The sequence below is a fragment of the Bubalus kerabau genome, chromosome 3 (genome assembly GCF_029407905.1).
Source record: "Bubalus kerabau isolate K-KA32 ecotype Philippines breed swamp buffalo chromosome 3, PCC_UOA_SB_1v2, whole genome shotgun sequence".
NCBI classification, from domain to species: domain Eukaryota; kingdom Metazoa; phylum Chordata; class Mammalia; order Artiodactyla; family Bovidae; genus Bubalus; species Bubalus kerabau.
In genome coordinates this window covers 179,334,438-179,360,900 of record NC_073626.1, presented here as the reverse complement: position 1 = coordinate 179,360,900, position 26,463 = coordinate 179,334,438, and the positions used below count along the sequence as shown (strand labels likewise).

Genomic DNA, 26,463 nt, shown 5'->3' with positions numbered 1-26,463 from the left:
ACACAGTAGGTACTGAATAAACACTAACTGGGTTAATGACCAAGCAGTTTTTGATTGCTAAGTCAAATTCAAAATGAAAAGAAGAAAAAAAAACCTGAACCACTGCTCTTGTCCCCTTGCCCATTTGAGGGCGTCAGCATGGTAACTAGAAAGAGAAGTCCACCACCCATGAAAGTATTCTATCATGCATTCCATATTCAAATGAATACATTTTTTTAAACCTATTTTTAGCCATTGTTCTTTTAGGAAACAGGAATGGACACGCTTGCAAATAAGCACACTGGCTGACTGGCTTGTAAGCGTCTGCACAGCTCCCCAGGTGGGAAGTATCCTGTGGGCAGAGAGAGCAACCACATTGTTGTTTGCTGTCAGAAACCATGGTGGGGTGGGGCCTTATCCACACAGCTGCTGGTAGGTCTCATTTAGAAACACTTAAAGCAGCTACAGAACTTCTATTTGCATGTTACAGCTCATTAACTTATCTAAGAATTAGGTTGAGATGATAAAGTATTAATTACTGCAGCATAAAGAAATAACATTTTTACAAGTTACTTCAATAATAGAACTATTTTATTAAACATATGAACGTACTGATTTTGTACAACATGCATTTCTTTCTTTCCTCTGCCCCAGGAAGCCAGCGCTCTAGAACCCCATGTTTATAAAAACACACTTTGGCAGCTACTATGACAAGGTGAAAAAAGTGCAATTCCGAAAGTAACAACACATAACCAAAGTGGGGAACAAAAAAAGGCAGAGTTGAGTGGGCCCAGTGCTGCTCATCTTCTCTCAAGAGGAAACAATTTAAGAATAGAAACTCTTGAGCATTATTTAAGCAGTACTGCCCAACTCTCTTGGTAGCATCTGTTTCAATTCCATTTATCTTGATGTTGTAACTAACTAATCTGTTACTTCTTTAAGAAATTCTGCCCTGGTTTATATCCTTTTCAGTGGCCCATATCCCTTTGAGCTTCAAAAACACAGAAGTCGCTCAGTCGTGTCTGACTCTTTGCGACCCCATGGATTGTAGCCCATCAGGCTCCTCGGTCCATGGGATTTTCCAGGCATGAATACTGGAGTGGGTTGTTGTTTCCTTCTCCAGGGGATCGTTCTGACCCAGGGATCGAACCCGGGTCTCCCACATTGTAGGCAGACGCTTTGCCGTCTGAGCTACCAGGGAAGTCCATGAAAAACACAGAAGAGTAGTAGTAAGTTTCAAAAGGATGTCAGTTGAGATCTTTTATAGATGAAATCTACTTCCTAGAAGTCAACTCGCCAATTATATCGACAGCTGGAGACAAGAGGCTGCAAAAAAAGGTCCAACTGGAAAATATCTCAGGTACCCAATTAGATCCAGTTATTCTGCGTCTGTGGATTTAAAATGATCATCATCCACGGTGGAATAGATGTGTCCCTCGTTGCTTAGAAAATCCACAGCTAGCCTAGAAAGAAAGAAAACACCCAAATGCAGAAGATAGGAAATTCCCTTTTAGATATGGCTGAAAATGTAAACTTCCCTCATTTCCCAACTTTCTATCTTCTTGTTTTAGTCACTAGGTCGTGTCTCACTCTTTTGTGACCCCATGGACTGTAGCCCACCAGGCTCCTCTGTTCATGGGATTTCCCAGGCAAGAATACCGGAGTGGGTTGCCATGCCCTTCTCCAGGGGATGCTCCTGACCCAGGGATCAAACGTGTCTCCTGCATTGGCAGGCTGATTCTTTACCATTGAGTCACCAATTCACAGCCGTTTGCTCAGAGAAGGCTCTTGCAGGGAGAAACATCAGTTAAATTGCAAAACTGAGGTAATCCATGGAGACAATGGTTTTAGGGCTGCCTTGGATCCCTCTCCCAGATTGTATAAAGCAAAGAAAGTAGGACCTCACTTAAATACCAGTCTAAACGAGCGTCTGAAACTAGGATCTAAAGCTGTTGTTTAGCTTGCACATAATGTTTCCTAGTAGAAATAGCTTTTAAAAAAAAAAAAGCTCCTCATCCATCCATGGGCCCTCCAATTTTCCTCTGGGAAATAAAGTTGCAGGAAGGAAAGAAAAGGTCTTCCAGAAATGGTTTTAAGGCCTTCAGGGAGAAATATCAATAACCTCAGATATGCAGATGACACCACCCTTATGGCAGAAAGTGAAGAGGAACTAAAAAGCCTCTTGATGAAAGTGAAAGAGGAGAGTCAAAAAGTTGGCTTAAAGCTCAACATTCAGAAAACTAATAAGATCATGGCATCTGGTCCCATCACTTCATGGGAAATAGATGGGGAAACAGTGTCAGACTTTACTTTTTGGGGCTCCAAAATCACTGCAGATGGTGACTGCAGCCATGAAATTAAAAGACGCTTACTCCTTGGAAGGAAAGTTATGACCAACCTAGATAGCATAATCAAAAGCAGAGACATTACTTTGCCAACAAAGGTCCATCTAGTCAAGGCTATGGTTTTTCCAGTGGTCATGTATGGATGTGAGAGTTGGACTGTGAAGAAGGCTGAGCGCCGAAGAATTGATGCTTTTGAACTGTGGTGTTGGAGAAGACTCTTGAGAGGCCCTTGGACTGCAAGGAGATCTAACCAGTCCATCCTAAAGGAGATCAGCCCTGGGTGTTCATTGGAAGGACTGATGCTGAAGCTTAAACTCCAATACTCTGGCCACCTGATGCGAAGAGTTGACTCATTGGAAAAGACCCTAATGCTGGGCAAGATTGAGGGCAGGAGGAGAGGGACGACAGAGGATGAGATGGCTGGATGGCAACACTGATTCAACGGACATGAGTTTGAGTAGACTTGGGGAGTTGGTGATGGACAGGGAGGCCTGGCGTGCTGCGATTGATGGGGTCGCAGTCAGACACGATTGAGTGACTGAACTGGATCAGTGTCAATATCATATTTAATAATAGTAACAACTTAGAAAGCACCTACTATTGTGACCACCATTCTGGACCTCATCATAACAGTAACTTTTAAGACAGGAATTATTATCCTCATCTTATAGGACAGGAAATGGAATGAGACATGAGCATTTTTCTCTATCGAGATCTAGAATTTCAACTGATTTATAGTAATAGCTATCACAAACACAATACTCTGTTTGAACACAATACAAGTTCATTAGAATCAGGAAGCTGCTCATCTAACAGGTTATCAGGACAATGATGCTAGAAGGACTGTCTAACGGCTTTAGGTCCAGATAGCGTGTGGTACACTCTCCACATCTGGGACAGTAACACCAATGAGACTGTACACCTGAGGACCAGGAGTCAGGATCTCATTCCTCCAGACTAAATTCCACAAGAGGTATCATGTCAATTTTTGCTCAAAATTACATACTTCACACGTAACTGGACTTACTGTTTGTTGAATGAAACAATGAATGAGGGAAGTGACAGGCAGCACCATCTTTATGAGTCCTTTTCCTATTTTTCCATGACTGAACAACTTCCCTCTTATCAGTCAACAGTTGTTCTTTTTTTTAAACTCACTTCTCATTAAAGGAAACCTTGGTGAGGTAAAATGGGTATAATTCTGGAACCCTAGCTCACAGAAACCAAATACTCACTTGATTGAGGCTACGGACATGTGTTGGAGTTGGTTCTTGAGATCCTGAAAGTTCAATCCTTCAGGTCTTGGGCAAGCCTTGATCAAATTCAGCACCTGAAGATTCAAATCAGAAGCATTTCAGTAACTACTATGAATCAGTTCCCCTATCAAGCGAGAATCTCTTTATAAGAAAGAAATGAGTCAGATACTTAGCACCATTAAGAAAGTAACAATTTACAGCTCTGTGTCTTGCAAAATCTGGAGCCACTCCAGTGTTTACCTGGTTCTGGGCCACAGTGAGGCCATTTGCTGGTATGAAGTTACTCCCACCGAAGTTCCCAGCTTCACCCATTCCTGGATTGCTGATAGGTGCTCTCCCTGCTGAAAGCTGAATTAAGAAGTTCACAACAGTAGCAAGTTTACCAATTTAAACATAGTTCTTAACTCTTTTAAATAGCTTAATAAGTAGTTTACAAAAAACAATTTAAGCAAATTTTTTTTTGTTTTTCTGACCACAACGTATGGCTTATGGGATCTTAGTTCTCCAACCAGAGACTGAATTCAGGCCATGGCAGTGAAAGTACTGAATCCTAACCACTGCATCGCCAGGTAATGTCCTAAGCAGAATTTTCCAAATAACAATTGCTTAGACTGGAAAGGACAGCTATTATCTAATGAGTATTTCATAAGATAAAGTCATTCTCTGAAATATATATATCATATCAAACAGAAAGAAAGGTACTTCCTGGCTTCCCCTTTTCTTGGCAATGTGAGAGGAACCAGAGGAAAAAGAACACAAAGAAAATTAATGAGTTCTGCTACAGTGCTCTCTATCTTTGGTGCTAAATCATGCAAGCACTTACCAAGCATCAGCTAGCCATTAAGCATTACAAGGAGAGAAAAGGAGACACAATTCTCATCACCCACTTCTTTTTTTTTAACCAAACTTCTAAAAAACAATAGACTATAGTCACTATTTTCACTTCTCCCCTATTTGGATTCTCCCCAAATATACCCCTGAAACTGTTCCCACCAAAGTCACCAATGCTTTTCAACCAACACAGCCAGTAATCCCTTTCAGTCCCTCATAACAATTGACCTCTCAGAAGCAGACACTGCTGACCACACTCCTCTTGAAAGGGACCTATCCCTGGGCTTCCTAGCACCATATTCTTCTAGCTGTCCACTTAACTCTTGAACTCTGCCTTCTCAGTATCTCCTCTCAGTCTCCTCGTCTACTTATCTTTCAAAAGGCTGATAGTTCCCCCAGGATTTCATCCCAGACTTCCTTCGAGACCACAAATCCTTGTCCCCAACCATCAGCTGCAGACCACCACTTAGATGTCCCATGCACTTCAAAATAAAGTTCACTACTTTCCTCCCCGAACTGGCCTACTCTGCTATGCATTCCATCTCAGTTAGTAAGCCCAAGCCCAGTCCTGCAGAAGTCAGCCATCTGTGTCTCCAGTCACTCATCTCCCATAGTCTGCCCACAGCCTATTAATATGATCTTCAACAGTTCCAGTCCATCCTCATCACCCCGTCTTCTGACTAGTGTCTCAGCTGCAAGTCTCTCCTACGTCAATCAACCCTCTTTATTGCTCCAAGTAATAATTTCTGATCACGTCTCTCCTCCACCTAAACGTTTTCAGCTGGCTCCCCCTGCCTGTGAAAATAATATGAAAACTCCTGACATTCAAGACCTACCACAATTAGACATCAGAGTCTTTTTTTTTTTTTTTAATTCTTGACCACTAGCTTTTAACACAGGGACTTCTGGCCATTCACACACGCCTCTGACACTTTATTCCATGTCTGGAATGCTCCTCTTGTCATTTGCCTGGGAAACACTCTTCTTATCCTTCAAAGCCCAACTTAATTGCCACTGCCTTCAAGAAGCCGTCCCTGACACCTTCCCAGGCCAGGTTAGTTGTACTGTTTCTGGTCTCACAGCACTCGCCCCATTCCCTCTCTCAGCAGCCATCACGGTTTGTCACTTCCCTTCAGCTCTGCAGTGCCCGGTGGACAGCAGGTGCTCAGTCAATGTTTATTGAACTGAATAAAGATGACAAAAGATCAAATATGTTAAGTACTCATTACAAGTAAAAGAGCATTGTGGAAGCTCATCAGGGGAACTCCCATCCAGGCAGGAGACGCATTCCTTCAACATTTATCCATTAAATGCCAATGCTTTGAGGTCATAAAAAAATAGACAACAAAAATCAGTCATGATCCTCTTGTTTTCAAGCTAGATGCCTTCACACTGCTTTCTAGGAAAACAGAAATCTCATGTTATGATAGTACTGACCTGAACACTATTTTTTCCCTGGACACCTCTGCTGATATGACCTGCTTCAGGTATCCCCCTTACCTCCCATTTTACGACTAGGTTTAGGCATCATCTCCTCCAGCAGGCCTTTCTTGATGTCTGGGTCAGGATGGGCAACTCCTCTCTGTGCTTCCATGTGTACTGCACTTGCCACTCATTGCTGGTTCCACTGCTTAAGTGATCTGAACCCCCCCACCCCTGCAATGCTTGAGGCAACTCATTGAGAGAAAGGATTACTTTATTTACTCCTCAATATAATTGTCTATGCTCACAACTTCCACCTATTCTAACTTTAAACCATTTTTATCATAGAACATTTGATACATACTTTATGTATCATACATAAAATGATACATATTTTATGTTATACATACATAACATACATACACATGTTATGAAGCACAGTCATAAAATAAACACTCTAAACTTTCTATCCAATCCCATTCTTTCTAACCCATGTTCCCCCTAACCGTTACTAAAGCCACTCTTTTGAAGATCCACGTTTCCAAATTCAACAGACCCCTCTCATCATCTTACTTGACTTCTGGGCAGCATTCTGCAGCTGAACTCCATCCCTTCCTTAGAATACTCTTTTCAGAATATCCTATGGAATCACATTCCCCAATTTTCCTCCTGTCCAGCTGACAACTTCTTTGACTTTCTCTGGCTCCTGTGCCTCCACACTCCTGAAGGTTAGTGTCCAGAGCTCAGGTCTCTAATAACTCACTAGGTATCCCATCTCATCTGAAGCTTTAAATACCATCCACACAATGATGTGCTTCCTCTAGCCCTGATCCCTCCCTCGAGTCCCAGCCTTATACAGTCAACCTTCCACTCTGGTCTCCATTTGGGTGTCTAACTGGCACGTCACATTTGTTAAATCCAAAACAGAATTCTGGATTTTATCCCCAAAACCTGCTAGCTTCATCTAGTTACTCAAGTCCCAAACCTAGGAGTTATATCTGAACCCTCCCTTTTCTTTAGATCCTGTTTCTAAACTATCAATAGGTTCTGCAGCTCTACCTTCAAAATAGGTTAGAATCCAGCCTCTTCTCCCAGTTGCTGCTACCATTCCCCCAAATTACTGTTGCTATTGCTGGAGCCTCAATCTCTCTCCATACAAGAGCTCAAATGAGCTTTTGCAATGGTAAATCACACCCCATCGCTCCCTAGTCAAAATCTTCTGAAAGTTTACTATCAGAAGAAAGTAATTCTTACTACAGCCTATGAAGCCCTACCTCCTCTGGGTCCCGTTTCCTTGTCTACATCCCTCTACCATCTTCCTGTCATTTGCTTCACTCCAGACAGTGTGGCTTTTTAATGTTCTCAGATATGCCAAGCTTGTTCCAATCCTGTGGCTTCTCATTTTTTATTTCCTTAGCTTCAAATGTTCTTTTCTCATCTAAAATTATACCATACATTTTTATTCATCACTGTCCTGTCCTACTTTGCTTTACTGCAGAGTATCTATCAGTTCAGTTCAGTCGCTCAGTCGTGTCCGACTCTTTGCAACCCCATGAACTGCAGCATGCCAGGCCTTCCTGTCCATCACCAACATCCAGAGTCCACCCAAACCCATATCCATTGTGTCGGTGACGCCATCCAATCATCTCATCCTCTGTCGTCCCCTTCTCCTCCTGCCCTCAATCTTTCCCAGCATCAGGGTCTTTTCCAATGAGTCAACTCTTCACATGAGGTGGCCAAAGTATTGGAGTTTCAGCTTAAACATCACTCCTTCCAATGAACACCCAGGACTGATCTCCTTTAGGATTGACTGGTTTGATCTCCTTGCAGTCCAAGGGACTCTCAAGAGTCTTCTCCAACACCACAGTTCAAAAGCATCAATTCTTCAGCACTTAGCTTTCTTCATAGTCCAACTTTCGCATCCATACATGATTACTGGAAAAACCATAGCCTTGACTATACAGACCTTTTGGCAAAGTAATGTCCCTGCTTTTTAGCTGTCTAGGTTGGCCATAACTTTCCAAGGAGCAAGTGTCTTTTAATGTCATGGCTGCAATCTCCATCTGCAGTGATTTTGGAGCCCAGAAAAATAAAGTCAGCCACTGTTTCCACATCTATCTGCCATGAAGTGATGGGACCGGATGCCATGATCTTCGTTTTCTGAATGTTGAGCTTAAGCCAACTTTTTCACTCTCCTCTCTCCCTTTCATCAAGAGGCTCTTTAGTTCTTCTTCACTTTCTGCCATAAGGGTGGTGTCATCTGCATATCTGAGGTTATTGATATTTCTCCTGGCAATCTTGATTTCAGCTTGTGCTTCCTCCAGTCCAGCGTTTCTCATGATGTACTCTGCACATAAGTCAAATAAGCAGGATGACAATATACAGCCTTGACGTACTCCTTTTCCTATCTGGAGCCAGTCTGTTGTTCCATGTCCAGTTCTAACTGTTGCTTCCTGACCTGCATACGGGTTTCTCAAGAGGCAAGTCAGGTGGTCTGGTATTCCCATCTCTTTCAGAATTTTCCACAGTTTATTGTGATCCACACAGTCAAAGGCTTTGGCATAGTCAATAAAGCAGAAATAGATGTTTTTCTGGAACTCTCTTGCTTTTTTTGATGATGCAGAGGATGTTGGCAATTTGATCTCCGGTTCCTCTGCCCTTTCTAAAACCAGCTTGAACATCAGGAATTTCACGGTTCACGTATTGCTGAAGCCTGGCTTGAAGCATTTTGAGCATTACTTTACTAGCATGTGAGATGAGTGCAATTGTGCAGCAGTTTGAGCATTCTTTGACATTGCCTTTCTTTGGGATTGGAATGAAAACTGCCCTTTTCCAGTCCTGTGGCCACTGCTGAGTTTTCCAGATTTGCTGGCATATTGAGTGCAGCACTTTCACAGCATCATCTTTTAGGATTTGAAATAGCTCAACTGGAATTCTATCACCTCCACTAGAGTATCTATAACTATTTATTTTCTTGTTTATGATTCATCTTTCTCAAGAATGTAAGTTTGAGTGCAGATACTTTATCCATCTTGTTCACTGCTGTATTCCTAGGACCTTGAATAATGATTTGCATACACTATGCTCAATAAATTGAACGAATTTCTCTTTGTATCCTCAGTGCTTAGCAAAGTGCTTGGCAAAGAACAGGATGCAAAAGCAAATCAGTTTTCCAGTCCCTCCTACTGTAACCAGTCCTACACCTTGCTACCAGAATCATCTAAGGGCATTCTAAAACTCAGATCAACAAACCTTTTGTGTGGTCCTAGATGGACTTGTCAAACTAAATTCATTAGAATTCATACAGAAAAAGATGTTGAGAAACAAGAAGCACATGAAACAAGAAGTATAATTTCAGGACAAAATAATGGTGAATAAATTTTCTCATTTAGCCAATAGCTTGAAAGGGAAGCAGCAAAATGCTGTCTTAGTTGGGGTTTTTCTCTGAATATGGACTGAAAATCCTAAAGTAAAGCTCAGCCTATAATGATGAGTCTACACTTGAAGTCTGTCTGGGCCTCAGCCATTCAAGACAGTGGAGAGGTATTATGAGAGGAATATGAGTGTTTCATCTGGAATAAAGTAACATGACAAAGCTCACGGAGAAGATTTTTTGAGGATTGAATGATGCCTGTCTTCTGGCTCGATCTGCAAAATGTTAAGGAAATCAAAGCCTGAGCACAGAAGCAGTTCCTCCAGGGAAGAGAAAAAAAAACGAACAGAGTGAAACTGCTCACCTGGCTGTTCGACTTGCTCAGCATCATGTGTGCATTGACTACTTCCAGAATGTGTGTGGTGAACTCATTCATATCCTCCAGGGGCATGATCTTAAAGGCTACCAGGCTTTTCTTGTTCTATTAAAATAAATAGAAAAATGTGAACAAAGGATAAGTACATTCAAGTCAACTGGCTCTTTTCTTGGTTACAGTATTTTATTAAATGAGGAAAATGTGCTATATATTGAAAAATTTCAACTCAAAATTAATTCAAATATAGTCAATGAAATATAGTCAAAAAACAAAACTAGCTCAGAGATGTTCAATGATTTTCCCAAGGTTAAACAGTCTAGTCTCTAAATCCAGTGTTTGCCCTTCCACATCTAATGAATGCCATAGCTGGCAACTGTAGGCTGAGATCTTGTTCTTTCTCTACTTCCTGTTTTAAACTGAAAAAACTCATTATTTCCTTTTGAAGAAGAAAATAACAAAATAACTTCAATATAATTCCCATTAAACATAGAGAATTAGTTAAGTCTTAAGTATCCCAAATGTAGGCATGACTCCAGAAACTGCTTCATGCAAATACATTTTAACTGTTCTTGTTTTTTTTCTGACTTTACCTGGAAAGATCTCAGATGACCAGCCACTTTCACATATGTTTCTGGAGGGACCACAGTGTTTTCACTGCTGGCATCCTAACAGAAAAAATACAAACACACACTTAGGTTTTGGTGATGTTGGTGAAAGCCTCTTTAAAATTTCTAATTTATGTAGAGAAAGTTACAAAGTAAGAGCTAAAGGATCCTAATGTAGCACTAACTAGTTTTCCCTGCCTTTTAGAATTTAATATTTTAAAAAATAAAATCAGGAATTAAGATAATATCTCTAAAAGTAAGTTCCAGTTCTAAGTTCTACATCATGCATATCAAACAAACAAACAAACAAACCAGCAAACAATTATGGCACTTTCAGGCAGTGCTCTTAGGCACACAACTTTCTGGTAGACATACTTTTCAGTACAGCAACTCTCCTTTTAGAAATTTAAGAAAATTACTGAGAACATGTAATCAAGATTTAGCTTTAAGAATAGTCATCTCAGCATAGTTTTGAATACTACTAAAACATTTAAAGCAACCTAAATATTCAACAAAAAGTATACATTCATATAATGGGATACTTTACACTACTACAAAGGATAAACGGAGAATTCTATTTATTGTCTGTGAATATCATTTGTGACTCATGGAAAAAAGCTTATTTCCCATGAGGTGAAACATACATGTCAAAATATTAACAAAAGTTAACTGGGATAATTATAAATGATTTTAATATTTCTTTGTGGGTTTTCTAGACTATGCACCTATTATTTATAAGAAAAACATATAAGCTGACTCAAAATTATTTTCTGCTTATAGAACGCATGTGTGTCTGCTAAATTGCTTCAGCTGTGTCCAATTCCTTGTGACCCTACGGACTATACCCACCAGGCTTGTCTGTCCACAGGATCCTCCAGGCAAGAATACTGGAGTGGGTTGCCATGCCCTCCTGAGGGGATCTTCCCCACCCAGGGATCAAACCCGTGTCTCTTATGTCTCCTGGAGAAGGCAATGGCAACCCACTCCAGTACTCCTGCCTGGAAAATCCCATGGACGGAGGAGCCTGATAGGCTACAGTCCATGGGGTCTCGAAGAATCGGACATGACTGAGCGACTTCACTTTCACTTTTCACTTTCATGCACTGGAGAAGGAAATGGCAACCCACTCGTGTTCTTGCCTGGAAAATCCCAGAGACAGCAGAGCCTGGTGGGCTGCCGTGTATGGGGTCGCACAGAGTTGGACACAACTGAGGCAACTTAGCAGCAGCAGGCGAGTTCTTTACCGCTAGAGCCATCTGGGAGGCCCACTTAGAGAATGTTGCTAGAATAACAACAATAAAAAGCTAGAATAGAAAATCTGGATGTTTAAAAATAAAAAGCATTCCAACTCCCATCACCTGGAGGTTATCAACTATTTGCATTTCATTCTATTACTCTATATAGCTGAATCTATACCACAGATAAAACTCTGTATTCCCACAAAGAACATTTTTAAACCACTTGGAAAAAGTGAAGCTGGATTTATACTTCTTTCCTTTTACCAAAATTTATAAAAAGGCTTAATCATATATAGAAATATGAAAAGAAACCATAGAAATTATAGAAGGAAACACGAACAATTAAAAAACAATAATTTGAAACAAGGAAAAGCTTTTTAAAGTCAATAGACAAACTAGAAAAATAATATGATAAGAGATTACTACTTTTCAGGTTCTTACAAACAAAAATAAACACTCCTAGGGAATCAAAGCACTTAGACAACTGAAAAATCTTCCCACAAATTAACATTTTTTTTGTTGTTGTTCAGACGTGTCCAACTCTTGGTGACCCCACAGACTGTGGCACACCAGGACTCCCTATCCTTCACTATCTCTCACAGTTTGCTCAAACTAATGTCCATTGAGTTGGTAATGCCATCCAACCATCTTGTCCTCTGTCGTCTCCTTCTCCTCTTGCCTCAATCTTTCCCAGCATCAGGATCTTTTCTACTGAGTTGGCTCTTCCCATCAGGTAGCCAAAATATTGGAGTTTCAATTTTAGCATCAGTCTTTCCAATGATTATTCAGGGTTGATATCCTTTAGGATCGACTGGTTTGATCTCCTTGCCATCCAAGAGACTCTCAAGAGTCTTCCCCAACACAGTTCAAAAGCATCAATTCTTTGACACTCAGCTTTGTTTATGGTCCAACTCGAACATCCATACATGACTACTGGAAAAAACAGCCTTGACTAGACGGACCTTTGCCAGCAAAAGTAATGTCTCTGTTTTTTAATTCGCTGTCTACATTTGTCATAGACTCATTTGTCATAGTCTTTTAACTTCAAGGCTGCAGTCACCATCTGCAGTGATTTTGCAGCCCCAGAAAATAAAGTCTCTCATGTGTCTACTGTTTCCCCATCTATTTGCCATGAAGTGATGAGACCAGATGCCATGGTCTTAAGTTTTCTGAATGTTGAGTTTTAAGCCAGCTTTTTCACTCTCCTCTTTCACCTTCATCAAGAGGCTCTTTAGTTCTTCTTCGCTTTCTGCCATAGGTGTGGTGTCATCTGCATATCTGAGGTTATTGATATTTCTCCCAGCAATCTTGATTCTACCTTGTGCTTCATCCCACTCAGCATTTCTCATGATGTACTTGGCATATACATACGCAGGGTGACAGTATACAGCCTTGACATACTCCTTTCCCAATCTGGAACCAGTCCTCTGCTCCATGTCCAGTTCTAACTGTTGCTTCTTGACCTGCATACAGGTTGTGCAGGAGGCAGGTAAGGTGGTCTGGTATTCCCACCTCTCTAAGAATTTTCCAGTTTGTTGTGATCCACACAAAGACTTTAGCACAGTCAATGAAACATAAGTAGATGTTTTTCTGTAATTCTCTTGTTTTTTCTATGATCCAATGGATGTTGGCAATTTGATATCTGGTTCCTCTGCCTTTTCTAAAACCAGCTTGAACACCTGGGAGTTTTCGGTTCACGTACTCTTGAAGCCAAGCTTGGAGCATTTTGAGCATTACTTTGCTAGCATGTGAGATGGACGCAACTGTGCAGTAGTTTGAGTTCAATTTGGCATTGCCCTTCTTTGGGACTGGAATGAAAACTGACCTTTTCCAGTTCTGTGGCTGAGTTTTCCAAATTTGCTGGCACATGAGTGTAGCACTTTCACAGCATCGTTTTTTAGGATTTGAAACAGCTCAGCTGGAATTTCATCACCTCCACTAGCTTTGTTAGTAGTGATGCTTCTTAAGGCCCACTTGACTTTGCATTCCAGGATGTCTGGCTCTAGGTGAGTGATCGTATCATTGTGGTTATCTGGGTCATTAAGATCTTTTTTGTGTAGTTCTTCTGTGTATTCTTGCCATCTCTGATTAATATCTTCTGCTTCCATTAGGTCCATACTGTTTCCTTCCTTTATTGTGCCCATCTTTGCATCTCTAATTGCCCATCTTGGTATTTCTAATTTTCTTGAAGAGATCTCTAGTTTTTCCCATTCTGTTGTCTTCCTTTATTTCTCTGCATCGTTCACTTAGAAAGGCTTTCTAATTTGTCCTTGCTATCCTTTGGAACTCTGATGGGTATCTTTCCTTTTCTCCTTTGCCTTTCGAATCTCTTTTCTCAGCTATTCTTACAAATAGCCTCCCCAGATAACCATTTTACCTTTTGCATTTCTTCTTCTTGAGGATGGTTTTGATCATCGCCTTCTGTACAATGTCATGAACCTCCGTCCAGAGATTTTCAGGCACTCTATCACATCTAATCCCTTGAATCTATTTGTCACTTCCACTGTATAATCATAAGGGATTTGATTTAGATCATACCTGAATGGCCTAATGGTTTTCCCTACTTCAATTTAAGTCTCAATATAGCAATAAGGAGTTCGTGATCTGAGCCACAGTCAGCTCCCAGTCTTGTTTAAATATAGTTAAAAAAATTCAATCTCACTAAACCAAATTACATATAAAAAAATAACATTCTCAATGACAAGATTGTATTTTTTAAACTATCATCCAAAAACTTAAGATTCATAAAACCTACTGTTAGGGTGTGGGGAACTAACTGGACATTCTCATGCACTAATTAAATAAAAAAAATGTAAAATCGTAAGTGGAAGAACAACCAAAAAAGAAAGTATTTTAAAATGTATATTTCCTCCAGAAAGCCTAGTTTAATTCATCTTAAAGAGATTATCTCATAATCATAAAGAGATGTACACACAGATACTCACTGGGGCATATTCTATAATAACAAATGATGGAAATAAGCCAAATGTTCCCTGATTGGGTCTAGAAGCAAGGGATGATGTATCCTTATCATGGAACAGGTGGTCACAAGAAATGGGAGAGTTCTGAGTGAAAAGGGCAGATTATGAAGCAGTTGCACATCATATTATCCTTTATGTAAAACTGTAGGCATCCTTCTCATTAAATGTACAAATATGCAGAGAGAAATGTCTAAAAGGATATTTATCAAAATGTACTGTAACAGTAATCATCTTGGAGATGTGGGATTTCAGGTAATCTTTAAATGCTCACTTATAAAAGTAAGCACCATACATTTTGCATGAGTATGTAGTATTAGGCATCTCTAGTAATTACCTCCCCACTTGATGGCAGGGACTGTGTGGTTACATTCTTTGTCTACCTGGAATCAAGCAGTCTAGTTCAGAATTCCAATTATTACTGTTCCAATTGGTATTCCAATTATAACTGTTCAATAAATTCTCCTATATTTTTCTGAGGTGCAAAAAATAAAGAACACATAACTATCAAGTTAACTCTTCACAGATGACTGTGGTTTTTGAAGTGAAAATAGCATACAAAGTATTATCCAAATTTTCTAAAATGAATGCACTTTAAAAACATTAAAAAATGAAGAAGCTGGGAATTTCCTGGATGTCCAGTGGTTAGGACTCCATGCTTCTGTAGGAGGCACAGCTTGATTTCTGGTCAGGGAACTAAGATCCCAAAAGCTGCACAGTGCAGAAAAAAACAAAAACCAAGACACCTGCCCAACTAAAAAATAAAAGGGTAATAAGCATATATTTTCTTTCGGTCTATTTTCTCCATGTTTATACATATACTCATATACATGGGTGCTTTGCAAAAATGGGGCCACATCACGCATACTATCTTTAACAACCTCTTTTCCTCTCAACATTTATGGTAAACACTTTGTGACCATACATACATTTCTTCATCATTTGCAGTGTTTTAAAAATATACCATGATTTAATAATATCCTATTGCTAACATCGAGATTCCTTTTAGTTTTCCATTATGATAAATAATGTGATGATCAACAATCTTACAACTGAATCTTTGCACACATCTTTATCTTCTTAATGTAAATTTCCAGCAGTGGACTGCTAGATCAACATTTCTGTGATGGGTGATATTGATCATCGGCTGATTTTTGAGAAAGGTTATACTCGTAACATCAAGGTAGGATGGTATCCGCTTTCCCAGACAAACACTAACAAACCATTCCCCAAATTAAGTGCCTCCTGCTCTCAATAGAAGTAGATGTTGCTATTCTTTTTTTTTTTCCTTTGTCAATTTAATAAGTTAAAAATGGTATCTTAATGTTTAGTAAACCTGCTTTTCTAATTGTTGCAATTTGTATTTCACCTATTATGAATTACTTGTGCATTTCTTTCCTTGTTTTCCTAAGGTGCAGTGCTTTTTCCTTTCTAAGAACTTTAATTAAAAATTTAAAATGTTTGTAATACGTTGCAAAAAATGTCCCCACTCATTTGAACAATATTTACTCAGGGCCCACTATGTAACTGGCATTATTCTAGGTGCTGGGGATACTATGCCAACATAAAAAATCTTTGTACTCACAAAGTTTACATTATAGTATGTCCTGTCACTTGCCCTTTAACTTTGACTATAGTATTTGGGGAAGTTTCAAAGATTTTAAATTTTTATGAAATAAAATGTACTGGCCTTTCATGTTAAGGTTTCTGTGTTTGACATCTTGCTTATGTTTTATTTTTATAATAAGACCCAACTTTAAAAAGTAAAACTAAACAAGTTCGACATCGCCAAAGTCCCAAAGTAACTCCACTGATTCCAAAACAACTACTTACATCTGTGTCAACCCACTGGCGAACATCCATGGGTGCAGCTGTCATGTCATCTATCTTGTAAACAATGTTGGTTGCAGCCTTCTCTGCATTTCTGATAATCCCCACAATAGTGACCTAGACCAGAAGGGAAAAAAGTTTAGTTTTCTTGGAAACCAAAGTAACATTTATATATTTTTAAGGAGCCTAGTGGGCTGCAGTCCATGGGGTCGCTAAGAGTTGGACACGACTGAGCGTCTTCACTTTCACTTTTTCACTTTCATGCATTGGAGAAAGAAATGGCAATCCACTCCAGTGTTCTTGCCTGGAGAATCACAGGGGCGGGACAGCCTGGTGGGCTGACGTCTATGGGGTCACACAGAGTCAGACACGACTGAAGTGACTTAGCAGTAGCAGCAGTTTTATTTCATTCTTCATGTTAAGTGACTCTTGTACTCTTCCATACCTGTGAAATCTCAACATTTCCAATTCTGAATACTTCATCAACCAGAGTAGCAGAAAGCAGCTGAGATATGGTACAGGGTACAATGTGCTGAGCTCGAGCTCTCTGAAAAAAAGTATGCATAAATTCAATCAAGAAAATAATTAACCACTGTTCATTTAGCACCTGCTATGTGTCAAGCACTATACATATAACATTGAATCTTCAATATGATCCTATCTCTACTTCATACAGGTGAAAACCAAGATTATATAGTTAACAAATGCCATACTTTAGACTTCAAACTCAGGTTTGTCCGACTTCAAAGTTCCTGATGAATGGATAAGTCTGTGCTGCACTAGGGATCACCAAAATGAGTAGGCCAGATTGTGGAGAGTGTAAGGACTTGCTTCTGGAACAGACTTTAAAGAAGAAACTCCAGCTTTAGGATGAAGGCAAGCTGGAGCTGGGTTTTCATCACTGATGAGATGGGTATTGGAAGGGGTCTGAGAAATGGTCAGCAGAAAAAGAACTCTGGAGTTGTTCTAAGTCTCATGATAAATGACAACAAAAATTTAGATATATAGCTTTAGGACAGATGTTCTGACAATCAAACACGAGTATGGGGAAAATGGGACAAAGGCTTGGTCACACTGGACATCCTAAAGGAAAGGGACAGGAGGCAACGGGCAGAAGAGGACAGACACCCAACTCATATCCGGAAGCAACCTAACAACAGTGTAAACTCTTATTTTGCCTACCACTGGTCAGAGGACATAAAGATGAGTATAATGGAATAGGATTTGCCCTCAACATACTCCTAACTTAGGGGAGGTACAAATGTAAGCAACAATCTTGATCTCTGTACACTACAGAATGAGAAACTCTAAGTGGAATCTCAGAAAAATTTACTGGAAATTTCAAGAAGAGGGAGCATTTAGGCTGGACCTTGAAGCACAAAAATTTTGATGGTGAAAAAACAGTGGGTAAGGAACACGGATTATAGACTGTGAGCAAATACGCACTTTCATAGACTCTTAGGAAGGACTATGTACAAGACAGAAAAAGCATGGTGCATTAAAGATGAGGGTTCTTCCTGTTGGAAGTCAATAAGATGTAAACTCAGTAACTGTTCTATATGTAAAACTGATTTAGAAGTCAAAGCTTATCTCTGAAGATACATGATACTAGCAACATTTCACCTTACTGAAGCATAATTTTGAATGGTGAGTACTGCCAGGATAGAAGAAAGTAAGCCCAGCCAACTACCAGCACGTATGTCACACAAGGTGGCAACCAAGCTTGAGGGTAAAGATTATAGCTCCACCACTCAGTAGTGTGCCCTTGATCACATTTCTCTACTCATCTGTTTACCTCTGTTTCCTCATCTATAAAACAAGGAATGATAAAATCACTAAAAATCATTATGAGAAGTAAATATATGGTGAAGTACATAGACTATCTGGCACACTATAAACACTCAAGAAATATTAGCAATTATTAGGCCAGCTATTATTTCTCACTCTTTCTATCTGCAATAGTTTTTAATAAGGATGTAAAGGAACCAACTATGTTTTCCAATTTTATGGTATTGGTAAATGAACTTATATGCTATATTAGTATTTATACATTTAAAATCTGTTGAGGTTCTGTTTTCATCTATCACACTTGAGATTTTCACTGTATCTTCAGCATAAGAAAACTAAGAGCCACCATGGTAAGAGCAGCAAGAACATGGCTTTGGAGCCAGACAGTCCTATAAACCTGTGTTCAAACCCCTGCTCCACAGCCCTGGACACACTGCCACCTATTCTGTAAAATGAGGATATCAACCTGTGGAGCTGTAAACAAAACATATACTGTTATAAAACTGCTAATATCAATCTCTATATATAGTCATACATATTCAATAAAAATTATTATTCCTCAGGTAAAAACGTTATATATGGGTAATTACTGAGGTGTTGGTAATACCTTCTGGAGAAGGCAATGGCACCCCACTCCAGTACTCTTGCCTGGAAAATGCCATGGACGGAGAAGCCTGGAAGGCTGCAGTCCCTGGGGTCGCTAAGAGTCGGACACGACTGAGCGATTTAACTTTCACTTTTCACTTTCATGCATTGGAGAAGGAAATGGCAACCCACTACAGTGTTCCTGCCTGGAGAATCCCAAGGATGGGGGAGCCTGGTGGGCTGCCGTCTATGGGTCACACCGAGTTGCACACGACTGAAGTGACTTAGCAGCAGCAGCAGTAAACCTTCAAATTCACCTCAAATCACAGAGGATTCTTGTGTTTTGTTAGTCAGTCAGTCAGTCGTGTCCGACTCTGCGACCCCACAGACTGTAGCCCACCAGACTTCTCAGTCCATGGAATTCTCCAGGCAAGAATACTGGAGTGGGTAGTCATTCTTTCCTCCAGGGGATCTTCCCAACCCTGGTCCCCTGCATTGCAGGCAGATTTTTCACCATCTGAACCACCTGGGAAGCCCTCTTGTGTTTTAACGAACACCTATTATGTGCCAGGAACGATCACAAAGAGTTCCTGGTTTGTTCCAAAGAGTCTCAGAGAGAGTGCAAGCACAAGTATGTTTAATTTTGGAGAAAGAAAAAAAAAAATTATTTTTTAGTAGACTATGAATCACTGGCTACTCTGACAGTACTGTAAAAAAATCCAAAAAACAAAAATACCCCACCATTTTAAAAGGCAAAACATGATCAATTTTGGAAATTTCACATGAATTGATCAAACATAACAGGTTTATAATCAATAGGCAATGTTTTAGATAGAATGTCAACTTAATTTACTATGGAAAAGGTACTGGATTTAAACATAAAAGACCTGGGTTTGAGACTCCAGGTTACAACCATCACTTCTCTAGAAGTGTTCTTAATACACAGCCCCAGTCAGGTGGAGATTCTGAGATAAAAATTCTAACAGCTGGAAATGAAGAAAAATATTAAGCTTAAGAAGAAAAGATAAGAACCAATGGTCTTTCTTTTATTTTTTCCTTTACAGCCTCAAAGAAGACAAATTTAGAGGACTTGGAGTTCCCTCTGGTCTTCGTAGGAAAAAGAAAGATATAATAGACAGAAGTTGCTCACCAGATTTTGGATTTGTGCAGCATCATATGTGCACTGTCTTACTAGCTATGCGAGTTCAGGTGTCCCTTAATCACCTTGAGCCTATGTTGTACAATGGAGTAAATAATAAGTCTCTTACAGGATTATATAAAACAATCATATGAAAAATATAAAGCAATGCCCAAATGTATGGGAATTATCAATGAATTCTTTCCTACCGATACACACCTGTGAATCAACAGCTCAGGTAAAACCTTATCAACCTGGACAAAAAATACAGAAGTGACTAATACTGAATCTTAACACCAAATTCTGTATTTTTAAAAAGATGAAATCAACAGCAGCTATTAAATGCAAACTTATTTCTGAAAGAGTGAATAATAAGCATTTGGGTAGCTTTTTACAGATCACTTTCCTATACATTATTTTATTTATCAAGTCTCAGAACCACCCTGTGACATGAGTAGTACTAGTACTATTATCTGATGAGAAAAATCAAGGGCCACCAAAACTAAGGATGTAAGTTGCTTCACTAAACTCAGACCAACAGTTAAAAGGCAAAGTTGATTCTGGACACCGTGTATTCTGGCTCCAAAACTCAAGTTGTTTTCTGTAATACTCTGTGGGGCCATTTATTGAAAGCAATTCTGGGATAGGCATAATTATATTATTATAGTATTAAGTCTCACACCAACTTCGTAAAGTATGTATTATTAATCCCATTTAGCAGATGCAAAACGGACTCCCAATTTTAAGAAATTTGTCCTATGATACTACAAGGAGTGGCAGAGCAACAGTTCAACATGTAATATATCCACTAGACTTCAAAGACCAAGCTCTTTTCACTGCATTAGTTAGAGCACCTCATTCGTCCAACTCTTTGAAACCCCATGGACTATATAGTCCATGAACTATACAGTCCATAGAATTCTCCAGGCCAGAATACTGGAGTGGGTAGGCTTTCCCTTCTCCAGGGGAACTTCCCAACCCAGGTATCAAACCCAGGTCTCCCACATGGCAGGCGGATTCTTTACCAGCTGACCCACCAGGGAAACCCAAGAACACTGGAGTAGGTAGCCTATCCCTTCTCCAGCGGATCTTCCGGACCCAGGAATCAAACCGGGTCTCCTGCATTGCAGGCAGATTCTTTACCAACTGAGCTATCAGGGAAGCACCTCATTGCGGTTTCCCTAGAGGCTCAGCTGGTAAAGAATCTGCCTGCAATGTGGAGACTTGGGTTTGATTCCCCTGGAGAAGGGAAAGGTTACCCACTCCAGTATTCTGGCCTAGAGAATTCCAAGGACTGTATACTCCATGGAGTCGCAAGAAGTCGGACACGACTGATCAACTTTCACTTTCACTTTTCAGGGTACCTCATTAAATTTCATTGAAAACTGATTTTCAATACATGAAGAATGCAAACTAGGCTAAACAAACAAGTTTTTTTCCCACAAGACTGACTCATTAGTTCTACTGGTAAATTTCAAAATAGAGCCAAGTTAACAGTGGATGCAAAATTAGGGAAAACATCACTTTTCAATACTAACAGCATTCAATTATAAAATTCGATAATAACTGACCATTACAGCTCAGGTTTAACACACTTCTCTCATAAATTTTCTCACAGATGAGTTAAGAACTTCAGGAAAGGATAACATAAAACGAAGTACGCTTTCAACCTACGGATTTCTTTTCGGCCTGGGAAGCTGTCGGAGATCCAAAGCCCCCAGGGGACTGTGTGTAGCCGCCGGCTCCCCCGAAAGAGGAGCTGCTATAGCTTTCAAATCCACCTGGTTTTAAACAACAACAGTATAAACATCTGTGCTGCCCTCCAAGGCTTTGAACAACCCACCGGACCCCCACCCCAGACTTCGCTCTAACCACTCTCGGCGTCGCTCTAACCACTCTCAGCGTCTCCCTAACCGTCCCCCGCCCCATCCCACCACCCCCGGCCCACAAGCCCCCTCAGCCAGCCCCCTGCTCCTCCCAGACCCTCGCCGCCACAGGCCTCGCCCACCCCGCTCCTTGCTAAATCTTTCCTGCGATTCTCATCACGCGCCCCACTCATCATACTATTCCACATCTTCGACACGATTCCCTCAGGAGAGTTCCAGAAGGTTCTCGCAGGAGGGTTCGCCGAACCCCTTCAAGACCCCTGCCGCTCCCGCTGCGCAGTATCTACTTTTCGCTGGCGCCACAAACTCCTTCCCGCGAAGGACAGAGCCAATCAGCAACAAGAACGCTTCGGGCTTCAGCCAATCAGTGCTCACGAATCTACGCCTTTTCCGTCTTCTCGGGCCAAGCTCCTGAAAACTCGCACTCGGATCCCGTGAGGGCCAGAAGCCCCGGCGGCCATCATTACAAAGGGCAAAACAAACTGCGCAAGCGAAAGTAAGGCTGAGAACCACTGAGATAGGACGATGTCTCAAGGAAATAACCAATCAAGATGATACGTCTTGATACTTCACGATCTCAGACCGTGTAATCCCACCCGCATCAAGTGAGTGACACCTTACATCACTTTCTTTGTACGGCCTCCTCTCCCGCCAAACTCTCACTAATCAAAAGAATCCCCAATCTAAAGCGTTATGGTAGAATTCTTGCTTCTGCGTCTCCGTCTGGTGATCGCGCTTTATTTGCGCATTCGGGAAAGTCACAGTACTAGTTTCACGGTACCTAGTAGGGCTGCGTATCCTTTTCCATAAAGTGTTAGTAGCTCAGTCGTGTCCGACTCTACGGCCCCATGGACCGTAGCCTGCCAGGCTCCTCTGTCCATGGAATTCTCAAGGCCAGATTACTGGAGTCGGTATTCTTTCCCTTCTCCAGGGGATCTTCCCAACCCAGGAGTCGAACCGGGGTCTCCTGCATTGCAGGCGGATCCTTTACCAGAGCTGCCAGGGAAGACCTTTCCATAAAGAGCCAAGTTCGTTTCTTATTGCTATCTCCTCGTCCTTACTTTCCCCAGTGAGGCTGTGAGAAAGTTACACTTTCCCAGGATGGCAAAAAATATGAGAATGACATCCCAACCAGTCTTTTCCTGACCCTGATCTAATTCAGCTCAGTGTCCTCGGTTGCTTAAAGTGCTCCGTATAAAGTGGTTGTGTCCCTACCAAAGAGAGTGGCAGTCCTCTGCCTTAAGTACTACTACGTTGTTAGGACTCCTCCTCCCTCCTCCCTCCTCCCCCGCCCCCCGCCCCCAGCCCCCAGCCCCCAGTTATTTAAAAATATTTATTGACTTTCCACGAAGAAGGAAATGGCAACCCACTCCAGTATTCTTGCCTGGAGAATCCCAGGGACAGAGAAGCCTGGTGGGCCGCCGTCTGTGGGGTCACACAGAGTCGGACACGACTGAAGCGACGCAGCAGCGCAGCATTGACCTTCCAAGCTCTGTGCTGGCCACTGGTATTCAGTGGTAAAAAAGATAGTCATAGTCTCTGGGCTTCTGGGCCATTGTATTTCCTTTTGATAAAACTGCTGGGACTGTCTTAAACATAATATTGCTGTTGTCCTCGCTTTACAGATGAAAAACTGAAACTCAGTTGTGGGAGTCTACATTCAAGTCCAGGACGTCTGATTCCATCAACCAACGTAGTTAGTATACCTTCCTGGACATCCTAGAATTGGGGCACAAACTCAATTGGATAAGGGGATCAGGCAGGAAAACTGTAAACATAATAGATTGGATAATAGAGTGGAATTTTTAAAACTTTTTCTTTACAGTAACCAAAACAGCCACACAAGCATAATGATAAATATTGACTGACATAAAGAATATGGGCTCAGTGGGACTTCCCTGGTGGTCTAGTGGTTGGGAATCCACCTGCCAATACAGGGGACACCGGTTGGATCCCTGGTCTGAGAAGATTCCACATGCTCCAGAACATCTACACCTGTGCACTACAACTACCGAGCCTGTGCTCTAGAGCCGGAGAGCCGCAACTACTGAGCCCATGCGCTTGAAATACTGAAGCTCAGTTGCCTAGAGCCCGTGCTCCACAACAAGAGAAGCCCTCCGAAAAGCCCCTGCACTGCAACTAGAGAAAGCCTGCACGCAGCAACAAAGACTCAGGGCTCAGCATTGCCAGGTCATTTAAGTTTTTTTAGTAGGTGCCAGAAGCCTGTGACTTTATGTAAATATTTGCAAATTTCGAGTGTTTGTAAGTAATTTAAAAATTGCAAAATGCTACCTAGGTCAAAGAAAAGGTATCTGTGGGCCAGATGTTGCTTGTGTGCCATTTCTTTCCTATGTAAATTCCATCAGCCTCAAAATCATTGCTGAGAAATACACAAGATACAGCCAAGAACAAAAGTCATACCAAGATAACATTATTAGGTTAAGCTTCAGGTGACTGAAACTTACAGTGTAACAAGGAAGAACATATTTATGATATGTAGAATAACATGTTTGCAAATAAGAGTATTTGGAAAAATTAAGATGTGGGTTCATTTGGGGTAGTCACCCTCATTTGGGGTGCACCTAGTTATAAATTCAGCTGAGAAGATCATACTTAAAAATTTTTTCTTTTATTTATTTATATTTGGCTGTGCTGGGTCTTCACTGCTGCGAGGGCCTTGCTTTAGTTGCAGAGCACGGGCTTCTCATTGAGGTGGCTTCTCTTGTTGCAGAGTGCAGGCCATAGCACGAGCAAACTTCAGTAGTTGCAGCTCTTGGGCTCTATAGCACAGACTCAGTAGTTGTGGCTTACGAGTTTAGTTACTCCAAGGCATATGGGATCTTCCCACACTGGGGATTGAACCCGGGTCCCCTGCATTGGCAGGCAGATACTTTACCACTGAGCCACCAGGGAAGCCTAAGATCATATTTTTTAAAATAAATAAAATGATGGACTTCTCTGGTGGTACAGTGGATAAGAATCCACCTGCCAGTGCTGGGGAATGTGAATTTGATCCCCAGCCCGTGAAGATTCCACATGCTGCGGAGCAACTGAATCGTGTGCCACAACTACTGAGCCTGTGTGCTGCAACTACTGAAGCCCAGGAGCCTAGAGCCTGTGCTCAGCAACGAGAAATCCCCGCAACAAGAAGCCCGTGCACCACAACGAAGGGTCCTTGTATGTGACAACTAGAGAAAGCCCATGGGCAGCAACAAAAACCCAGAGCAATCGAAATAATTGAATAAATAAAATGGAATATTACTGTTTTCAATATAAGAATGCAAAACGTCAAACTAAGATTTTTGCACCTCTTTTCAAGAGCTTGGTGATCTGATAAATTGAGCAGAGGGCTCAGTTCTCAATTATTGATAAAATGATTAGTATTTACTTTCTGTTTGTGCGTGGGGGGCAGTGAATTCATCTCTCAAGGTTTTGTTTTATCAAGTTGAAGTCTTCCTGTCACATGGAAGGGATTTCTGAGAAGTCTTTCATTTCCCTATCTAGGTAGACTGCTATCAGGGATATCCACAGCAAGATTGAGAAAAGGAAAAACTACAGTTTAAAAACAATCTGGTGGGGACCTCCCTGTTTGTGCAGGGGTTAAGACTCCACCCTTCCAATGCAGAGGGCACAGGTTCAATCCCTGGTTGATCTGGCAGTTCCATTTCTGGGTGTATACCCCAAAGAACTGAAATTAGGGACTCAAAGAGATAATTCTACACCAGTGTTCATAGCCAACATTATTCACAAAAGTCAAAAGTGGAAGCAAACCAAGTCTCTATTGACAGATGAATTGATAAACAAAATGTGGTATGAATATACAATGGAATATTATGTAGTCTTGAAGAAAACTCTGGTACATGCATGCTACAGTATGAATGAACGTAGGAGACTATGCTAATGACAAAAATGGCATCATGTCTTTCATAAAAGACGTTATGAAATAAGCCAGTCACAAAAGACAAATGTGGTATGATTCCACTTTTATGATGTACATAGAGTAATCAAATTCACAGGGACATGAACCCCTAAGTAAATGGCAGTTATCAGGGGCTGGAGAGAGAGAGAAATGGCAAGTTATCATTTAATGGGTATGGTTGCCATTTGGGAAGATTAAAAAGTTCTGGAGATGGATAGTGGTGATGGTTGCGCAATAACAGGAATGTAGCTAATGCCACTGAACTATACTTGAAAATGGTAAGTTTTATGCTGTTTCTATTTTACCACAATTAAAAAAAATTAATCAACCCTAGTATTTCTTGAGTATATACCACATGCCAGATATGTGCATTATCTCTACTAAATGCTTCATACGCATTATCTCCGGAAGTTTTTGACCTGCCATTTTAACCTCCAAGTTCATTTTTCCTCCACATCATAAACAAACATATTTTGATCAGAACTGTCTCAACATCAATGAACTTTCATTTAGATTTGATTTCCTGTTCAATTTTTTGTACAGTGAGATTTAGCCATTTCTAATTTTTTTCTATTTTCAATTTTGCAGAAATCACTGTGAATCAGTTCTTTCCTGGGTAAACTTTACAATGAGGGTTAAATTCATCTTTTAAATTTGATCCATACCAAATTTTAATTTTTTTTCACATCTGCCGCTATAGTTTCATGGGTGCTTATTTCTATCGAATACAATTTGATTAAGGGGATTCCTGGTAGTTCTCAATGTTATATGCAAAATATGATTCTTTTTTTCTAAGATAATTTTACTGGATGGAGTAGTCATTTTCAGTTTTATATCATGCTGATTATTTCTACTAGTAATTGTCATTATGAATTGGTTGATACTGATAGAATTCTTTTTGATAGGGATTGTTG

The 26,463-nt window shown here is 40.7% G+C and overlaps 1 protein-coding gene across 1 annotated transcript; it reads right to left on the bottom strand.

Moving 5' to 3' along the window:
• Positions 1-548: 548 nt before the first annotated feature.
• Positions 549-21,958, bottom strand: RPA2 (replication protein A2). The gene is made up of 9 exons (XM_055573981.1): positions 21,809-21,958; positions 21,419-21,525; positions 16,679-16,780; positions 16,237-16,350; positions 10,173-10,247; positions 9,571-9,687; positions 3,821-3,928; positions 3,560-3,654; positions 549-1,442 (listed from the first exon to the last, which is right to left on the bottom strand). The coding sequence occupies exons 1-9, from the start codon at positions 21,816-21,818 to the stop codon at positions 1,358-1,360; spliced, it is 813 nt and encodes a 270-aa protein (XP_055429956.1). The 5' UTR covers positions 21,819-21,958; the 3' UTR covers positions 549-1,357.
• Positions 21,959-26,463: the final 4,505 nt, after the last annotated feature.